The sequence below is a fragment of the Drosophila subpulchrella genome, chromosome X, assembly GCF_014743375.2.
Source record: "Drosophila subpulchrella strain 33 F10 #4 breed RU33 chromosome X, RU_Dsub_v1.1 Primary Assembly, whole genome shotgun sequence".
Taxonomy (NCBI): domain Eukaryota; kingdom Metazoa; phylum Arthropoda; class Insecta; order Diptera; family Drosophilidae; genus Drosophila; species Drosophila subpulchrella.
The window spans coordinates 17615106-17629764 of record NC_050613.1 but is presented as its reverse complement, the minus strand read 5'-3'; the positions used below and the strand labels follow the sequence as shown (position 1 = coordinate 17629764).

At 37.5% G+C, this 14659-nt stretch overlaps 1 protein-coding gene across 2 annotated transcripts in view; it reads right to left on the bottom strand.

Annotated features, from left to right (window-relative positions):
* The window catches only part of LOC119557774 (netrin-A), a 52405-nt gene that overhangs the window by 5108 nt on the left and 32638 nt on the right, over positions 1-14659 (bottom strand). The window contains exons 3-4 of one of the 2 annotated variants that reach the window (XM_037870672.1): positions 2021-2170; positions 1433-1585 (exon numbers count right to left, since the gene is read on the bottom strand). In XM_037870672.1, the coding sequence (XP_037726600.1) occupies positions 1433-1585; positions 2021-2170 (303 nt within the window). Of the gene's footprint in view, positions 1-1428; positions 1586-2020; positions 2171-14659 lie in introns of both variants that reach the window. The other variant, XM_037870673.1, reaches the window with a different exon arrangement.

Below are 14659 nucleotides of genomic sequence, written 5' to 3'. Positions count from 1 at the left end.
ATTCTAAACATACTATAATATAAGAACTACAGCTATCATGTATCAGTTTGTTTTATAGCCATGGTTCAATAAGGAAAAATAAACCAATCGGTAAAAACATCTTAGTGAGGGGATTGAACACACAACCTAACCTTACTTAACCTATGATTCTTCTACCTATGATTAAAATTGTTTATTTTTTATGAGTTATTGCTTAAGTCGCCACAGTTATGAAGGAAAAAAATGGATTTTGGTTAGATCATCAAGTAGGTTGATCGAACTCAACCTAACCTACATTTATAAATCTTTTATTTTTCTTTAAATTTAATATTTTTTTATTGCTTTAAAATGTCAAAATAAAAGTAGTGAGTATGGGTTATCTTAAGTTCGTTACCCTGTACAAAGATGTCCTGTTGTTTTTTCTTTCTTGGAATTCTATTGCAAAGTTTGTTTTGCTGCGAGAGGGAGAGGGAATGAGTGTGCGAGCGAGAGGGGGCTAGAACTGGGCTTAGTATGATTTATGCTGCGTGGCGCATTTTGTATGCTTGTTGCACTTCGCCCATCCCACCCCCTTTCCTGCTCTCCGGGGCCCCACTGTACTTCCTTCGCCACTGTAACTAAAAGTTGCGTGCAAACATTTGCGTTGTCTGTTAAGTGCCGTTGTCCCCGTCCTTGTCTTTCCTCCCTGCTCCTTTCTACGCTCCTTGTTTTTCCGCTTCCACTTTTCCTGACCGACAACCGACTGCACTTTAGCGGATTTGTGTTTTCTCACCCATTTGAAAGGATTACAAAGGCGAGGCAAGCGCCACGGCAAAGCAAGCGCCTCCTTGGCCGCGGCCTTTAAACAGTGGGCCCTCGCTAATGGGAAAATCAGGGGTAAAGGTTTCTGACAAAAAAAGCTAAATTAAACATTTTTCCAAAGCTATGAATATCCTGCAAATAGCCATATTAGCATGAACCTTACGGAACTTATAAATTTCTAGGTGGTGATCTCATCATCTATCATTAGTAATCAATTTCTGAAGATGCAATACATGATATAACCCATTATAACTTATAACTTATATGTCATATTTAATAAAATTATCCTTATGATCACTTTTTCATTCTCCTAGTTCAATTTATTTAATCAATTTATATAAGACTTACTCATAATAAAAGCATTCCATTTAACATGCATATTCTGGAGCTCCCCAGATATTCCTAAGTTCTCAGGTTCTCAATATCTTTTGGATCTATACTTTCGATATCTTTCTTCTCTATATCTAAGGTTCTCTTTACCAAGACTTCACTGTAACCACTGATAAACAATACAACCAGTTGGCATAGACACCCGCAAAAAGATGGGAATATGGTAAGATGGGGGAGATGGGGACGGACTGGGATCCGGATAGTCGGTTAGCACACAAAACACAACAGATAGATATGGATATGAGAGGAGGCACTTACTTACCCCTGCCGCCCTCGGTGCGATAGTACTGGGACTGGGCGGCCGTTCCGGAGGCGCCATTGCGATCGACGCCAACTCCTGGCGAGGATTCGGCATCATCAGGCTCGGGAGCGGTGTTCTGTGTGTCCAGCATGTTGATCATTCGCGGCGGTTGCTCTACAGTTGGGAAAAAGTTGTGTTACTAAGGATAAATAATATATTTTATATAATATTTTCACGTATTTACATTTATTACAAATAAACCATCAGGTTCTATTCAAAAATCCTAGTCAAAAACAGTAGAGTATACATTTGAATACATTTTTTAGATGTTAATATTCCTATTTATTATTTAAATCCTATAATGTAAGTTTAATATTTAGATCATTAACATATATAAAAAAGTAAATTTCTTATAGTACTCTAAAACGTTTTATAAGAAAAGTAAATATTATTTGTAAAGATCTTTAAAATATAAATATAATATCAACGATTTAAATGTGTAAATCCCCTTAAAAGTTCCACAGCTATTTTGAAGATCTTTCGAAATCCCGAATACTGCAGATGTCCTTGGGATATGGGAATCTGCAACTATCTACATATACTACTTACTTATGCAGGGGGCGATGTGGGAGCGGCTCTGCTGGTAGCCCCTGGCGCATCGGTTGCAGGTCAGTCCGGTGACCCCGTCCTTGCAGGGACATTGACCGCTGGTGCTGTTGCAGATCTTGCCAGATGAGCCGATCGGATGGCACTCGCAGGCTGGAAAAACGAGGAGAGATACGAACGAACCATTAGCTCGGCTAGATCTAGATCAGAAGTATTGGATGGATGGGGGGTGGGCTGAAAAACAAGATGCAGATGCTGCTGAATTTGCTCTCGGAGCGTGCTGAGAGCTTAATGGACACGGTCCGGCACTTCAAAGACAAAATGGCAATCGCGAATCGCCGCCGGAATCGGAATTGGAATCGGTATTGCATTGCCAATCTGGTCCACTTGAGTTTTACTTAAAGTCTTTCAAGTTCTGATTCTGATTTCAGCAGCATCCCGCGATTTTCGACCCCCAAGCGACTACCACCGTCCTTGTTCAAGCAGATTCGTTTATGAGCCGTGGAAATGTACATTAACAGATACGATTACGGTCCGAGTATTCTGGCTATATATATATATGTATGCACGGGTGTATTCCGGCAAATTGAGTGCACGCCACCAGTTAACAGCTGTCCGTGTCCGCCGTGTCCGTTGCTTGTCCGTTTCTTGTCCGTCCGCACACGGTTAATTGCAAATGAGAGTGCAAATGGGCCCGCCCAGCATTATTTTCCGCCCTCCTCCCAGTCTTTTCCTTTATATAATCAGTGTGCACTGGAACAATGCCAGTTTTCCGCATTTCCATATTAAAAAAAAAATTAAATTATTGCAAGGTAGAAGTTGAATCATTAAAATAAGGCAACCTTGCATGGATCATTTAAGCGCAAACATAAGTTAATTATAAGGTAACACACTACTAACAAAAGGAGTTATGGTTTTTATCAATGTGGTTACGTTTATGGTATATGGTTTTTACCTTAAACAACTTGATATCAGAAAGGTCAAATTTATAGATCCAAAAGTGCCTGATATCTTAATATATTCATATACTCACAGTGGGTGAGCCATATCTTGTACTATCCTATCTTATCCTCTTTTACATTTCTTACAAATCGTAGTTCTGCACATTTTTTAAACAGGAACAGAACTTGTTTTTCTGTGTTTAAATTCCCTAGCTTTATATATTTTTAACGCGTCACATCTGTTTTAAGAGGAAAGGACAGAGAAGACTAATTCTTCGTTATCCCTTATTTCACGACTTTTGTCCTTATTTTCGGGGGATTATTTGTGTCATATGTGTCGGTCTGAGACTATTGTAAGGGCCAAACACAGTTGTTGCCTCAGCTGGGCCAGCTCCCTGTGGGTTGTTTAGTTAATAAGCCGCTTTTGGCCACATTTAATGGGTCTTTGCCACGGCTCTTGGCCAAAAGCTGTTGCATATTTAAAGATTTAGCTTGTGTGTGATGGGTTGTGTTCGGCGTAGGCAAAGGTGCATGTCAAGTTCTGGATACATTTAACCCATTAGTGAGGTTCATAAGTCGCTTGTTAGGCTGCACAGTGAAAAATATTATCATGAACGAACTATCTTTGGTTTCTTTCTTGGGATATGATGTTTATATTGCCAGTTTATCACTAAAGACGCCCATTGCCTTGGAAAATTCTTTCTTTTATATAGATAGTAATGGGTTAACTAGGCCTACGGCTCATCCTACTGTCCTGCTCCCACTCTCCGAACCTCTCGCTTCCACCTTCATACCCCACATATGTAGGTACATATACCGTGTTCGTTTCGTGCGTTCGTGCAACATTTGGTAATTTAATCCGATTTACAATAAATTAAATGCGATTTATATGCACACAGTGACACATCCGGATGATAACAACAACAATAACGACAACGGCAACAACAACAGCAACAGACAATAATAACTTGCAACAACAGCAACATGAGCAACAATTCCGTGTGTCCATTGTTGTTGCCTGCAGGGCGTTTCGTAGTCCCCAAATGGCACAGTGGGTAGAAAGGTGTTTTTACCAACATCCTGCTGGTTCAAATATATTTTAAAAATTTAAAGGATTTTAACTTCCCATCAGAAATCTTTTTATAAAATTATAAATATTTTAAAACATTTTAAGAAGTTTCGTAAAAGTCTCTTTATAAAATGACTTTCTAATATTTTCAAATTTTTTTAGGAGTTTTTTATCTAAGTTTTAAAACTCTAAAGCCCTTTATAAAACCGAAAAGGAACTAATATTATGAAATATTTTAAGAACAGAAATCTCTTTACAAAATCGAATATGACTTTTGAGTATTTTCAAATATTTTTATGAAATTTTTATAAAATCGAAAATTATTTATGAATGTTTTCAAATATTTTTACGAATTTTTTACAGAAATCTTTTTACAAAATCGAATTGGGTTTTTGAATATTTTCAAATATGTTGATGAGTTTTTAATTTTAGAAAATGATTTTTGAATACTTCGAAATATTTTTAGGAGATTTATGTTTTAGTTCCCCAAACAGGTATCTTAATATCTAACAAATGTGCACACTTTTCAACCATCCTGGTTCCAGTGTGCGACATACGGTGGGTTTGGGGCCAAACAATATGACAACAATATGCGAGTTGTGTGCGCTGCGCTATCTGCGAAGAGCAGAGTGTGGGCCATTTGGATGGGATATGGTCTGAGGACCTGGGGAAATGGGATATGGGATACTGGATACGGGATACGGAATATGGGATATGGGGATGTGGGACTTGGGACTCTGGGCTTTTGGATATTGTTAAAATAAGCAAGCCAGGAAAAAACGAAGCCGGGAATGCGAGTGGCGGAACGCGAAGTGAGCGAGTTCATTACACATCCACAACCAAAATCCATATCAGTGCACGGCATTGGCATTGGCATTCATATTCATACGTATATATCCTCCCCATATCCGGATCCCATCTGCATCCCTTGGTGCATTCCATATGCTCCGCCCGGATTTTCCCCCCGACCCGCTTTCCATTTGTGAATCCGTTTTTCCCTGTTTTTCATCCCATATCCCCACATATAGTCGTGTGGTCCATTGGCCGAGCTAAAGATTATGAATTTTCATTATGGCCAACCATTCGAGTGGCTTCATTGGCGAATGGTCCTCGGCGGCGGATTTCCCCAGAGCCATTTGCATTTCTATTTAATTATTGAGTGCACAGTTCCCTGGATGAATCAGGGAAGCCGAAGTCGAAGAAGCCCTTTCACCACAGAACTCCTTTGAATTTAACTCGAAGTTGTGGACGATGTAGTGCGACCCAATTTTGGACAAAGAGCTTCAGACAGTCACTTCTTTTGGCTTATCCCCAGATCGATTCGGGTCAGGGACTCCCGAAATAAATGAGCTCCTAATGAGGGGGATACGCAAATGAATCACTCGAACAACTGACTGCCTGACTGAGTGGATATTTGATAACCTACTTGTGAATGTCAGGGGATTCCAGTGAAAGTGAATCAGTGAGTTTTGCTACTCCTTTGGCAGCAAGTCTTATCCACTTTTAGCATGGCAAATATTATTTTACCCCACTGCGGTTGCATATTTTAACTCCCTTCTGTGCACCATTAAATCAGAAATATTTATTAATCGAATTATTATTGATTCACACTTCCCGGGCGTATTTACTCCGCGTTGAAAAATGTGATTTAAGGCCATTATCCACTCATTAGATCATTGATTTAAAACGAATTTCTCGCTGCGCAGCGATTCAAAGTTACCTCATTGAACGACCTATTAAACAGTTGAGTACACAGAAATAAATATGCATGTTCATGTGCGTACGAGTGTGTGCCGAATATTTATACCCACATATATCCATCCATGTTTATTCACATTTGCAGGTATGTTTTATGGCATCTGCCAGGCATGGATATTTTTAAATCAATCATTCGCAGTATGACTGGTATTTGTAGATGCAACAAAAAAAAAAACACCGAGTGCGTTGTTTTCACCCTCCATTCCCCTTGACCTCCGACCTTTTGCCATTTAATTTGGACAATTTTCCGACTATGAATATATTTCGAATGTGTTGTTTTACTTATTTTGCTGCATGTCAAGCAAAAAATTAGATTACGCCCCATCCCGTTTTCTATATATCTTGTTTTTTGAGAACTTTGTTGCCTTGAAAATGATTTCCAGGTAGTAGCTTTAAAAGCCCCCAGCACTTGGAATTATTTTTCTTGGCTCTCGCTTCCTTTTGCGGGGCAAACAAAAATTAATTAAGCAAACCACCCACTCACTCAATCTCAAGATCCCAAACCAAAAGTACTAACACCCAAAAACAAGGCACTGGGCCTAGTGTAAACATCATAAAGCAAATCAAGCGCAATTTGTTATTGTTTATTTCAACTTTGCACAAGCAAGCCCCCGTATGCCCCCTGAAAAAAACCCCAAGAAACGCCACTGACCACTGGAGGAAAGTGCGTTACATAAATTCACCGCAAAAGTCTCTTCCTTCAGCCATCAATTGCCATAAAATATTACCCGAAAATTTCTAGTCCAACAGCGACGAAACGAGAAAAACCAAAAACCGAACAACTGAAAAAGAAAAACGAAACGGGAAAATGAAAAGGAAAATTGTTAGCCATAAAGAGCACAGCTGCCACTAGTCAGGGGGCTATTGTTGATGCTGCTATTTGTTATTATTAGCAAAAACAAAAGCCCACAGAATCGTGCAATTTTCCAAAGAAAACCAAACAGACTCCTTTTGCAGTGAGGAATTATGAGGAAGATTTCGCAGACAAAGTCTGCCGCGCCATCGGATGATTTGCAGTGAGAGATTACACCTGACCAAGTGGCGGGGATCTGCGGATCCACTCTGTAACACTAACCAGAACAGATCGGTTGAATATCTATGGATAATGAGTGTACTTCTACTTGTGCATTCGAGGAAGAGCCACTGGTGCAAGTACTGGGTACCTGGAAAAATAAACCATCTGATTCGGATCTGTCCGAGATTTAATTCTGATGAAAATTTAATTTTTCATAATAATGGGTTTTATTATCTGTACCTATATTTATAAGTTGTTTCCAGGCGAAAGAGATATATTAAAAAAATAAGGTTCTGATTAGGCGATACTCAAGATATAAATTCATAGATATACATAATGGAAACAGAAAAATCAGAGAAATAAAAATAACGAATAGGTACAATTTTATGAACAATTTATTAGGTACGCTAATAAAACGGAACTGAAAAAATTGAAAGATTTCATATTCGATTATACATAACGGGAACAGGAAATAAAGCTTAAGCCGATTATTTTAACAATTTCCACGTAATGAAACTGACAAATCGAAATATTGAATGGGTACATATAATGAACAGTTAATTAGGTACACTGTTGAAACAAACGTAGTATATTTAATGATTTTATTTTCAATTTAAATATTTTTGTTATTTTTTAACATTAATTTATTTATTTTATTATTTTAATTTTAGAAATATTAAACCTAACATTTTAAACTTTGATTTTAGTACCTTGATACCTCTATTTTTACCTCGATTTAAATATATTCAAACTAAATGTAATTCATATATTTAGTACAAGATTTGAAATTCATGAGGCAGTTATTTATTTTTTATATTACTTTTTTTTAACATTTCATATAAGTACATTTGTTAATATCTAATGGTTTTCAATTATTTTGATATCCTTCTGACTGCTTACTTTACTCATCCTATATGGCTAATTTGCACATCATTCAAGCCCCTACGTACTTAAACAGAACTCCCTTAAGGTAGGGATTACACATTCAATTAAATGCACACACTCGCGACTGCCGCCAATGATTCACTCGAATGATCTACCAATTGCTCATGAATTTAAATGAGCCATTTGATTTACCCCGAAAGCCTCGAACCGGTCCAAAAAGGCGATTCACCTTTGCCATCGCACTTCACACTTGAGTTTCAGCCGGCGGGCGGAACTTTTCTCGGGTCTTATTAATAAATCAAAGGCTTCGCGCGACACTCCAGGAAAAGTTGCTATCCCCCCGTTTTCCACCCATTTTTCCGGGCTGAAAAAAGTTTATCGCGGTTGCAACTGGCGCAAAGTTCGCTCAACTTTCATTCGCCGTTCAAATGAGCAAAATGTGAAGGGAAAGGCAAAGCCTCTGCTCGTCTTGCTACAATTTTCTGTTGCATGTACAAAGTTTTCCGGCTGCCAGGTAGTGGGGAAAATCCAGGGCTAGGAAAATCGTCTCAGACCAACAGACGGATGGGGAAAAAAAACTTTTCGCGCTTTTCAAATTGTGCGTTAAAGATTGAGGCGCCTCGGGAAATAGGGAAATGTATGGCCAGCGGGGGAGGAGTAAACAGATCTGAATGGGCCTATTGAAAATCAAATGGCGCGCCGTAAAGTAGGCAATGCCGAGCCGAATTGTTGCCAAACTCTCCTCGCTGAAGTGCACCGTTTCGGAAAATGATTTTCCAACTGGGGAAATGGGGGGTGAGAAATAGCGGGTGAAATGGCAGCGCCAATTTGACGCTCGAACAATTTGCACAGCTTTAAATGTCAGCTCGCATGCAAAATGTCATAATTCAAATTGGGCGGTTTCTATCGCCCTTGGGCAAAGTGTCCAAAGTGTCCATGGATGGGCACATGGGGTCCTTGCGGGTTAAACGGCGCTGTAAGCACATATATACACTGGGGAAAACGGAAGCTTAGAAAAATCACAGCCAGAAGAGTAGGATATGGAGGTACGTTTAAATAAAACTCATTAAAAATGAAAGTATTATTATTTTTATGCGCTTATGTGCTTTAAAAAATTATATAAATCGAAAACCAATAGTCATATGAATATTAATATACAATAATATAATTTAATATTTATCAAGTTCTAGCACTAACTAACCAAAAAAAAATATATATAGTGTAAAAGATAGATAAATGATAAAATTCGGTACTTAAGATCATAAAATAGTTATACTTTTAAGGAACGAATTTTAAAATTTCTTCAACTGTTTTTAGTACGTTGAAGTATTAGATTTTAAGTCCATATAAGCTAAGCTGAAAAAGTCAAAAGAGCTCAATTCTAAACTAACGTGAATCAATAAAATCTTTTAGAATTATATAGATTTCAAAACGAAATTTAGAATGTCATTAATTTAAGTACTCATAAACTTAGCACAAAAATAACCCAATCCATCATATAATCCATAGAGTTATCGTCTTGACTTAAGATAATCAATCAAATCTGCTCAAATTGAGTATGTTTTTGAAAATTCCAAAAGCATAAACGATTCGTTCAGGCGTACCCTTTCCTCTTTTCCCTCATAAAACTCATCTTTTTCCATCAATTTTTTTTCCTACCTCCGTTTTTTGTTTAGCTTTGTCGAAAATGTTTGGAAAATGTCTGTGTTCTGGGCACGAAGTTTTATAGCTTTGCAAGCAGAAAATTTGTCACGGGACTTAGTTTTGGTTGGACTTGAACCCACCACCACCACCACCCACCGACTGACTCTGCGGACTGTTTAATAGATTTTTCCGGCTTAGTTTTCGAAGCCACCTTGGCGTGTCGTATGATAAATGCATTTCGCGCTGGCATTCCGAAATTTCAATTAAGTTGCCGAGCGACCCTCGCCGGGGCGACATTTAACCTTTAAGCGATTCGCCACAGTTGCAATGACGCGTTTTATGAAATTCTAATGATGTTTGACTGATTCTGGATTACTAATTTCTGACTCCTGTTTCCTCCCCCACAAATGTGAGGTTCTTGCCCTCATCCTCATTCTAATTCGCATTTTCATTTCATTTTCATACTCATCCGCCCCCTTTTCCGCATTTTCATGAACTTTGGGCAATAAAGAAACTTTTCCCGGCTACGTGTGTGTGGCATTATTTTAATTGCCGCTCCTGCTGTTTTCCATCCATGTTATTGCTGTAACATTTCGCACGTGACTTTCTGATTTTATGGCTTTTAATTTCACGTATTTAGTTACGGATAATGTTAATTGTATTCCAGGGCACGCCCACGCCCACGTCCACTGCCCACCAATTCACCGACTCCCCCAGAATCTGTGGAGTTTCCCCATTTCCATGGACACATGCGAATCCGGAGAGTCTTTTGTCATAGTGGATACGCCTATGAGTTCCGGGCAGTTGAAAACAATTGCCAGGCATTCAGTTGTACACCCTAATTACTGGGCGGTGATAAACGGTGATGGCAGATATGACACGATATGATGAAAGGGCGGTCTTGTCAACACAAGGGAATCCGATGCGGGGATGGGATCTGCGGTCGATTGTAACTCTGTTCAGGATTAACACTTAAATGTTATGAAGGAATATAATTAACAATGATTTAGTTTGGCATAAAATGTAGAATACTTGTTTTCATCCCATTTTAAAAACATATTTTTAAACTGACATATGTACACTTGACTAATTTTTTATGACCTCTAACTAAATATAAAAAGAAATGCTAACCGAATTATATAGAAGAACTCTAGTAGAGTACAAAAATATAAAATTGAAACATCAATCCTTGAAATAAATTGATTTTAAATAAATAAATATAAATATATAATTGTGAGCTATATTATATATAAAATATAATGATTTTGTAGTGAACTCATATTTCATAATAATTATATTTTTCAGACTTTAAGTTGGTCAAATAAATGAATTCTAATATATTAAAAGTATACTAAATACATTTTAATGATTTATGTATATAAACAATAAATACCATAAACTTTATATAGCAGTACTCGTGTAATTTAAAAAATTTTAAATTTAATCCTTCATCGAAAAATAAAATGATATTTAACACATCCAAAAATCCTTTAATACAAGTATATATACTAAATTATGTTTTTCATTAACGAAGTAATTAAAATGTAAATAAACAATCCCTAGGTTTATATCATATGAAGCCTTTTCTGTAATTATTATTTTCAGGGCAAACAAAATTCGATATGGGAGTTTCTCTTCTTGCTTTTATTACCCTTATATGGATGTGACATGCAAATTTAATGATGTCAACGAAGCCGGCGGGGCAAAAAGTAGAGTATACTTTTTTGGGGGCGAGGGTTCAGATTTTAATTATGAAAAGAGCAAGGCAAACGGCAACACATGCAGACAAGTGTATGAATAACGATTCGTTTACGGCCAGGATGTCGGGAGCCTCTCGTTGGACAAATAATAATATGTAATTTTCCGGTCATTGAAACATTTGCACAAATAAGGAAATTGACTGAGCCGTTTGCCGAAATGGCTTTGACAACACGTGTCCGTATCCATGAGTTTGCCTCTGAATCTCAATCCAGCCTCTGTGTGTAATTCCAAATGCCAGTTCGGAACCCATTTCCAATCCCTATGCCAGTTCCATATCCCGACTAAACTCCTCTGTCTGGGCGATGAATTATGGCTTTGGATGGCGTTTGCTCCATTAGACTTGACTCTGCCTTCCCGGAGTAAATCATTTGAATATTTAAATTAAATCAACTTCAAATTCAACTGCAGCGCACACATAAATGTATGTATGTTTAGTTTGCGGAAGAGTCGAGTTGCCTCTACTTCTGCTAATCTTTTTCATTTGAGCTCCGGCAATCGAAACGAATTTAAAGGTAATTATAATTCGAGAATGTGTGAGAACAATTTCCATTAACTAAAAGTTAATGGCTTTGAGCCGGATTCGGAAATGTTCTTCAAACTCACAATTTCACAACTTAAAACCACTGATTGCATCAATGGAAACCCAATGCTTCTATAAAATATTAACAATAAATTCCGAATTAAATTGTGTAATTGTGGCCGTTGATTAAGTGTCTCTGAAGCTTAAGCCAATGTGTATTTGCAATTGAAAGGTGGAAGGCAGATGGGTAAATTAAATAATAATAAAGGCATTGATTACGATTTGGATTATTTTGTCTTGCAATAATGGAGTGCTTAATATGCAAGAATATCAAATCAAATCGCTTCAATAACTTCTTAAAGGAGTTTCAATATTTTCCATTAAAAGGAGATGTAAATTAATTTTTGATAGATTTAAGTGCTTAATATTTTCAGATGGTATTTAACTAAATTTAATAATATAAATGGGCAAATAAAATAAATATAAAGACATTGATTGTGATTTGGATTATTTTATTTTGATATAAAGAAGTGGTTAATCAACCAACATTTTCAAAATAAAATCGTTTCAATATCTTTTTAAAGGAGTTTCTATTTTTTCCTTTAAAAATAATAAATCTTTAAATGTTTTATGTTACATTAAATATTGTTTCTGTTAGATGTAATAAACTATAATATAATCTATTATAATATATTCCAATCTAATAATTTTAGAAGGAATTTAATTTAATTCCCTGGTGCTGAATAAAAGATGAAAACACCTTTCTAGACATCCGACAAAAACCCTCATATGAGACAACCCCTTTTGCGGCTTTGGCTGCTGTCTCCCCAGCAAAATGCCATTAGTAATGTGAAATTATTTTAAATTTATTTCGAATGCTTTCGGGGATATGGAAAACGAGCCGGCAGCTCGAGATGAAACGAATAAATCACCGGATGTCCTACGACAGTCGGCATCAGCTGGAGAGCATTCCTCATCGGCCCTGGGCCACAAAGATTTTCCCCCCAACAATTTCGGTTGACTAATTGAAAGTTCGGGGGCCAAATAAAGAAAGTGTGTGTATGGGGGGGGTTAAACATTTGGCAAATGGCAAACATGACGTAAAACATTTTGCCAACAAGCCGAAAAACAACAACCGAAAAACAATGACAGCCACTGTAAGGCGGGAATGTAAAAATCTTTCTTAACAAATTGCACGCGTGTCAAAATTAAAACGAATAAATTGTTTATGGCCGCCAAAGAAGGGGATATAATTTAAAAAATTGTCGCAGCGGCGCCTTTTGTCTCAAAATCGCAAGTGGTTGAGTGGGCGGTGAGCGGGGAAGTCAGTGATATTTACGATGTGGCTCCGTTCCGACTTAGCTGGATAATTAATTAAAAATCGATAAGAATTTGATTTGGATTTAACGGCTCTGGCTGAGCGGGCGCGAGAATTATGATGCTTAGTCAGCCGAAAGCCGAAAGCTGAATTTCGAATGCCAAAAGCCAGAGTCCGAAAGCCAAAAGCGGTTTCGACCAACATTTCTGACATCCCCATGACAAACGACAGGCGGCACCCCCTATGACCGCCTCCCGAAAATCTCCCGAAAATCCCTCCCACCGGGGCCTTTTGTTTTTGTTTACGATACTCGATTCGCAATTAGGTATAAATTTTTTGAATGTGAATTCCCAGCGGGTTGCATATAACATGTACATTCTGATATATATATATACGCATATATTTTCGAAACTGAACTATAAATAGTCGAGCGGTTCGGATTTTAGCCATGTGGTTCATCTGATTTGATTGTTTGCCAATGAAAATGATTGCAGGCCATAAATTTCGGGCAGCTTCCTCTGCCTTGTAAAGCACATCCGTGTTCTGAGTACTCTAAATGGAATGCACATATTTCTGGCAGCCCAATAAACATCTTGAATATTTTCAGCAATAAAATAAGTAATATCATCTTAATTAAAGCGAAGATATTTCATGCTCTTATATCATTTTGTTATAATTATTCATGAATACCCAGGGTATCCATGCTTCCATCATTCAGGAACTAGACTTTTTCGTCTAGATCTTTTTCTTATCCGCTGACTTCGTTTTATTTTTATTGTTTCGATTGGAGCGCGTGAATTTATGGTGGTCATAAATTACATTACAAACAACACACTCGAAGGTCGCCTGGGGACGGCCAAAGGGTTGCCACAGGGGGTTGGGTGCTAAAAAGGGGGTCTAAAGGGGGTCTTGAGATGGGCGAAAGGGGGTCAGAGGGGGCGGCTGGCCCAGTTGGATTTTACTGGGAGCTAATTATTGTAAATTGAGCATTAATCTCGGGAGGAGGAATTTCCGATTGCTCAATACGTTTAAAATCACTCTATTTAATTCGAATGATTTACTTCCTGTGGTCTTTGGTTATATTTAAATGTTGGTAAATGTAAAATACTTGCATAATGGAAAGTTTGGTTGAATTAGACATTAATCGGCTTTCCCTAAAGCTGCCGTACAGTATTTTCAGAAAGGTGACCCAAAACTACACTTCGAGATTCCATAACTTGAGTTATTGGACCCCGATTTCAAAGTGAGATACCTCTATGAGTTTGTACTTAATTTCTCTAATAGCCAACATTAAAATATTTCTTTTCCATGAGGGTCAAAATTTTAACCCATTTTCATGTTCGATTTTTGTCTATTTCCAATGGTTTTCAGAATGATGACCCAAAATTGCATTTCCAGATTCCATAACTTGTGTTATTGAACTCCGATTTTGAAGTGGGATACCTCTTTGAGTTTGTATTTAAATTCTCTAATAATCTACATTCAAATATTTCATTTCCAAGAGGGTCAACATTTTAACCCATTTTCATGTTCGATTTTTCCTTACTTCCAACAGTTTTCAGAATGGTGGCCCAAAACTGCACTTCGAGATTCCATAACTTGAGTAATTGAACTCCGATTAAGACGTGGGATACCTCTTTGAGTTTGGATTTAAAATCCCCAATAATCTACATTTAAATATTAATTTTCTAAGGGGGTCGAAATTTTAACCCATTTCCATGTTCGATTTTT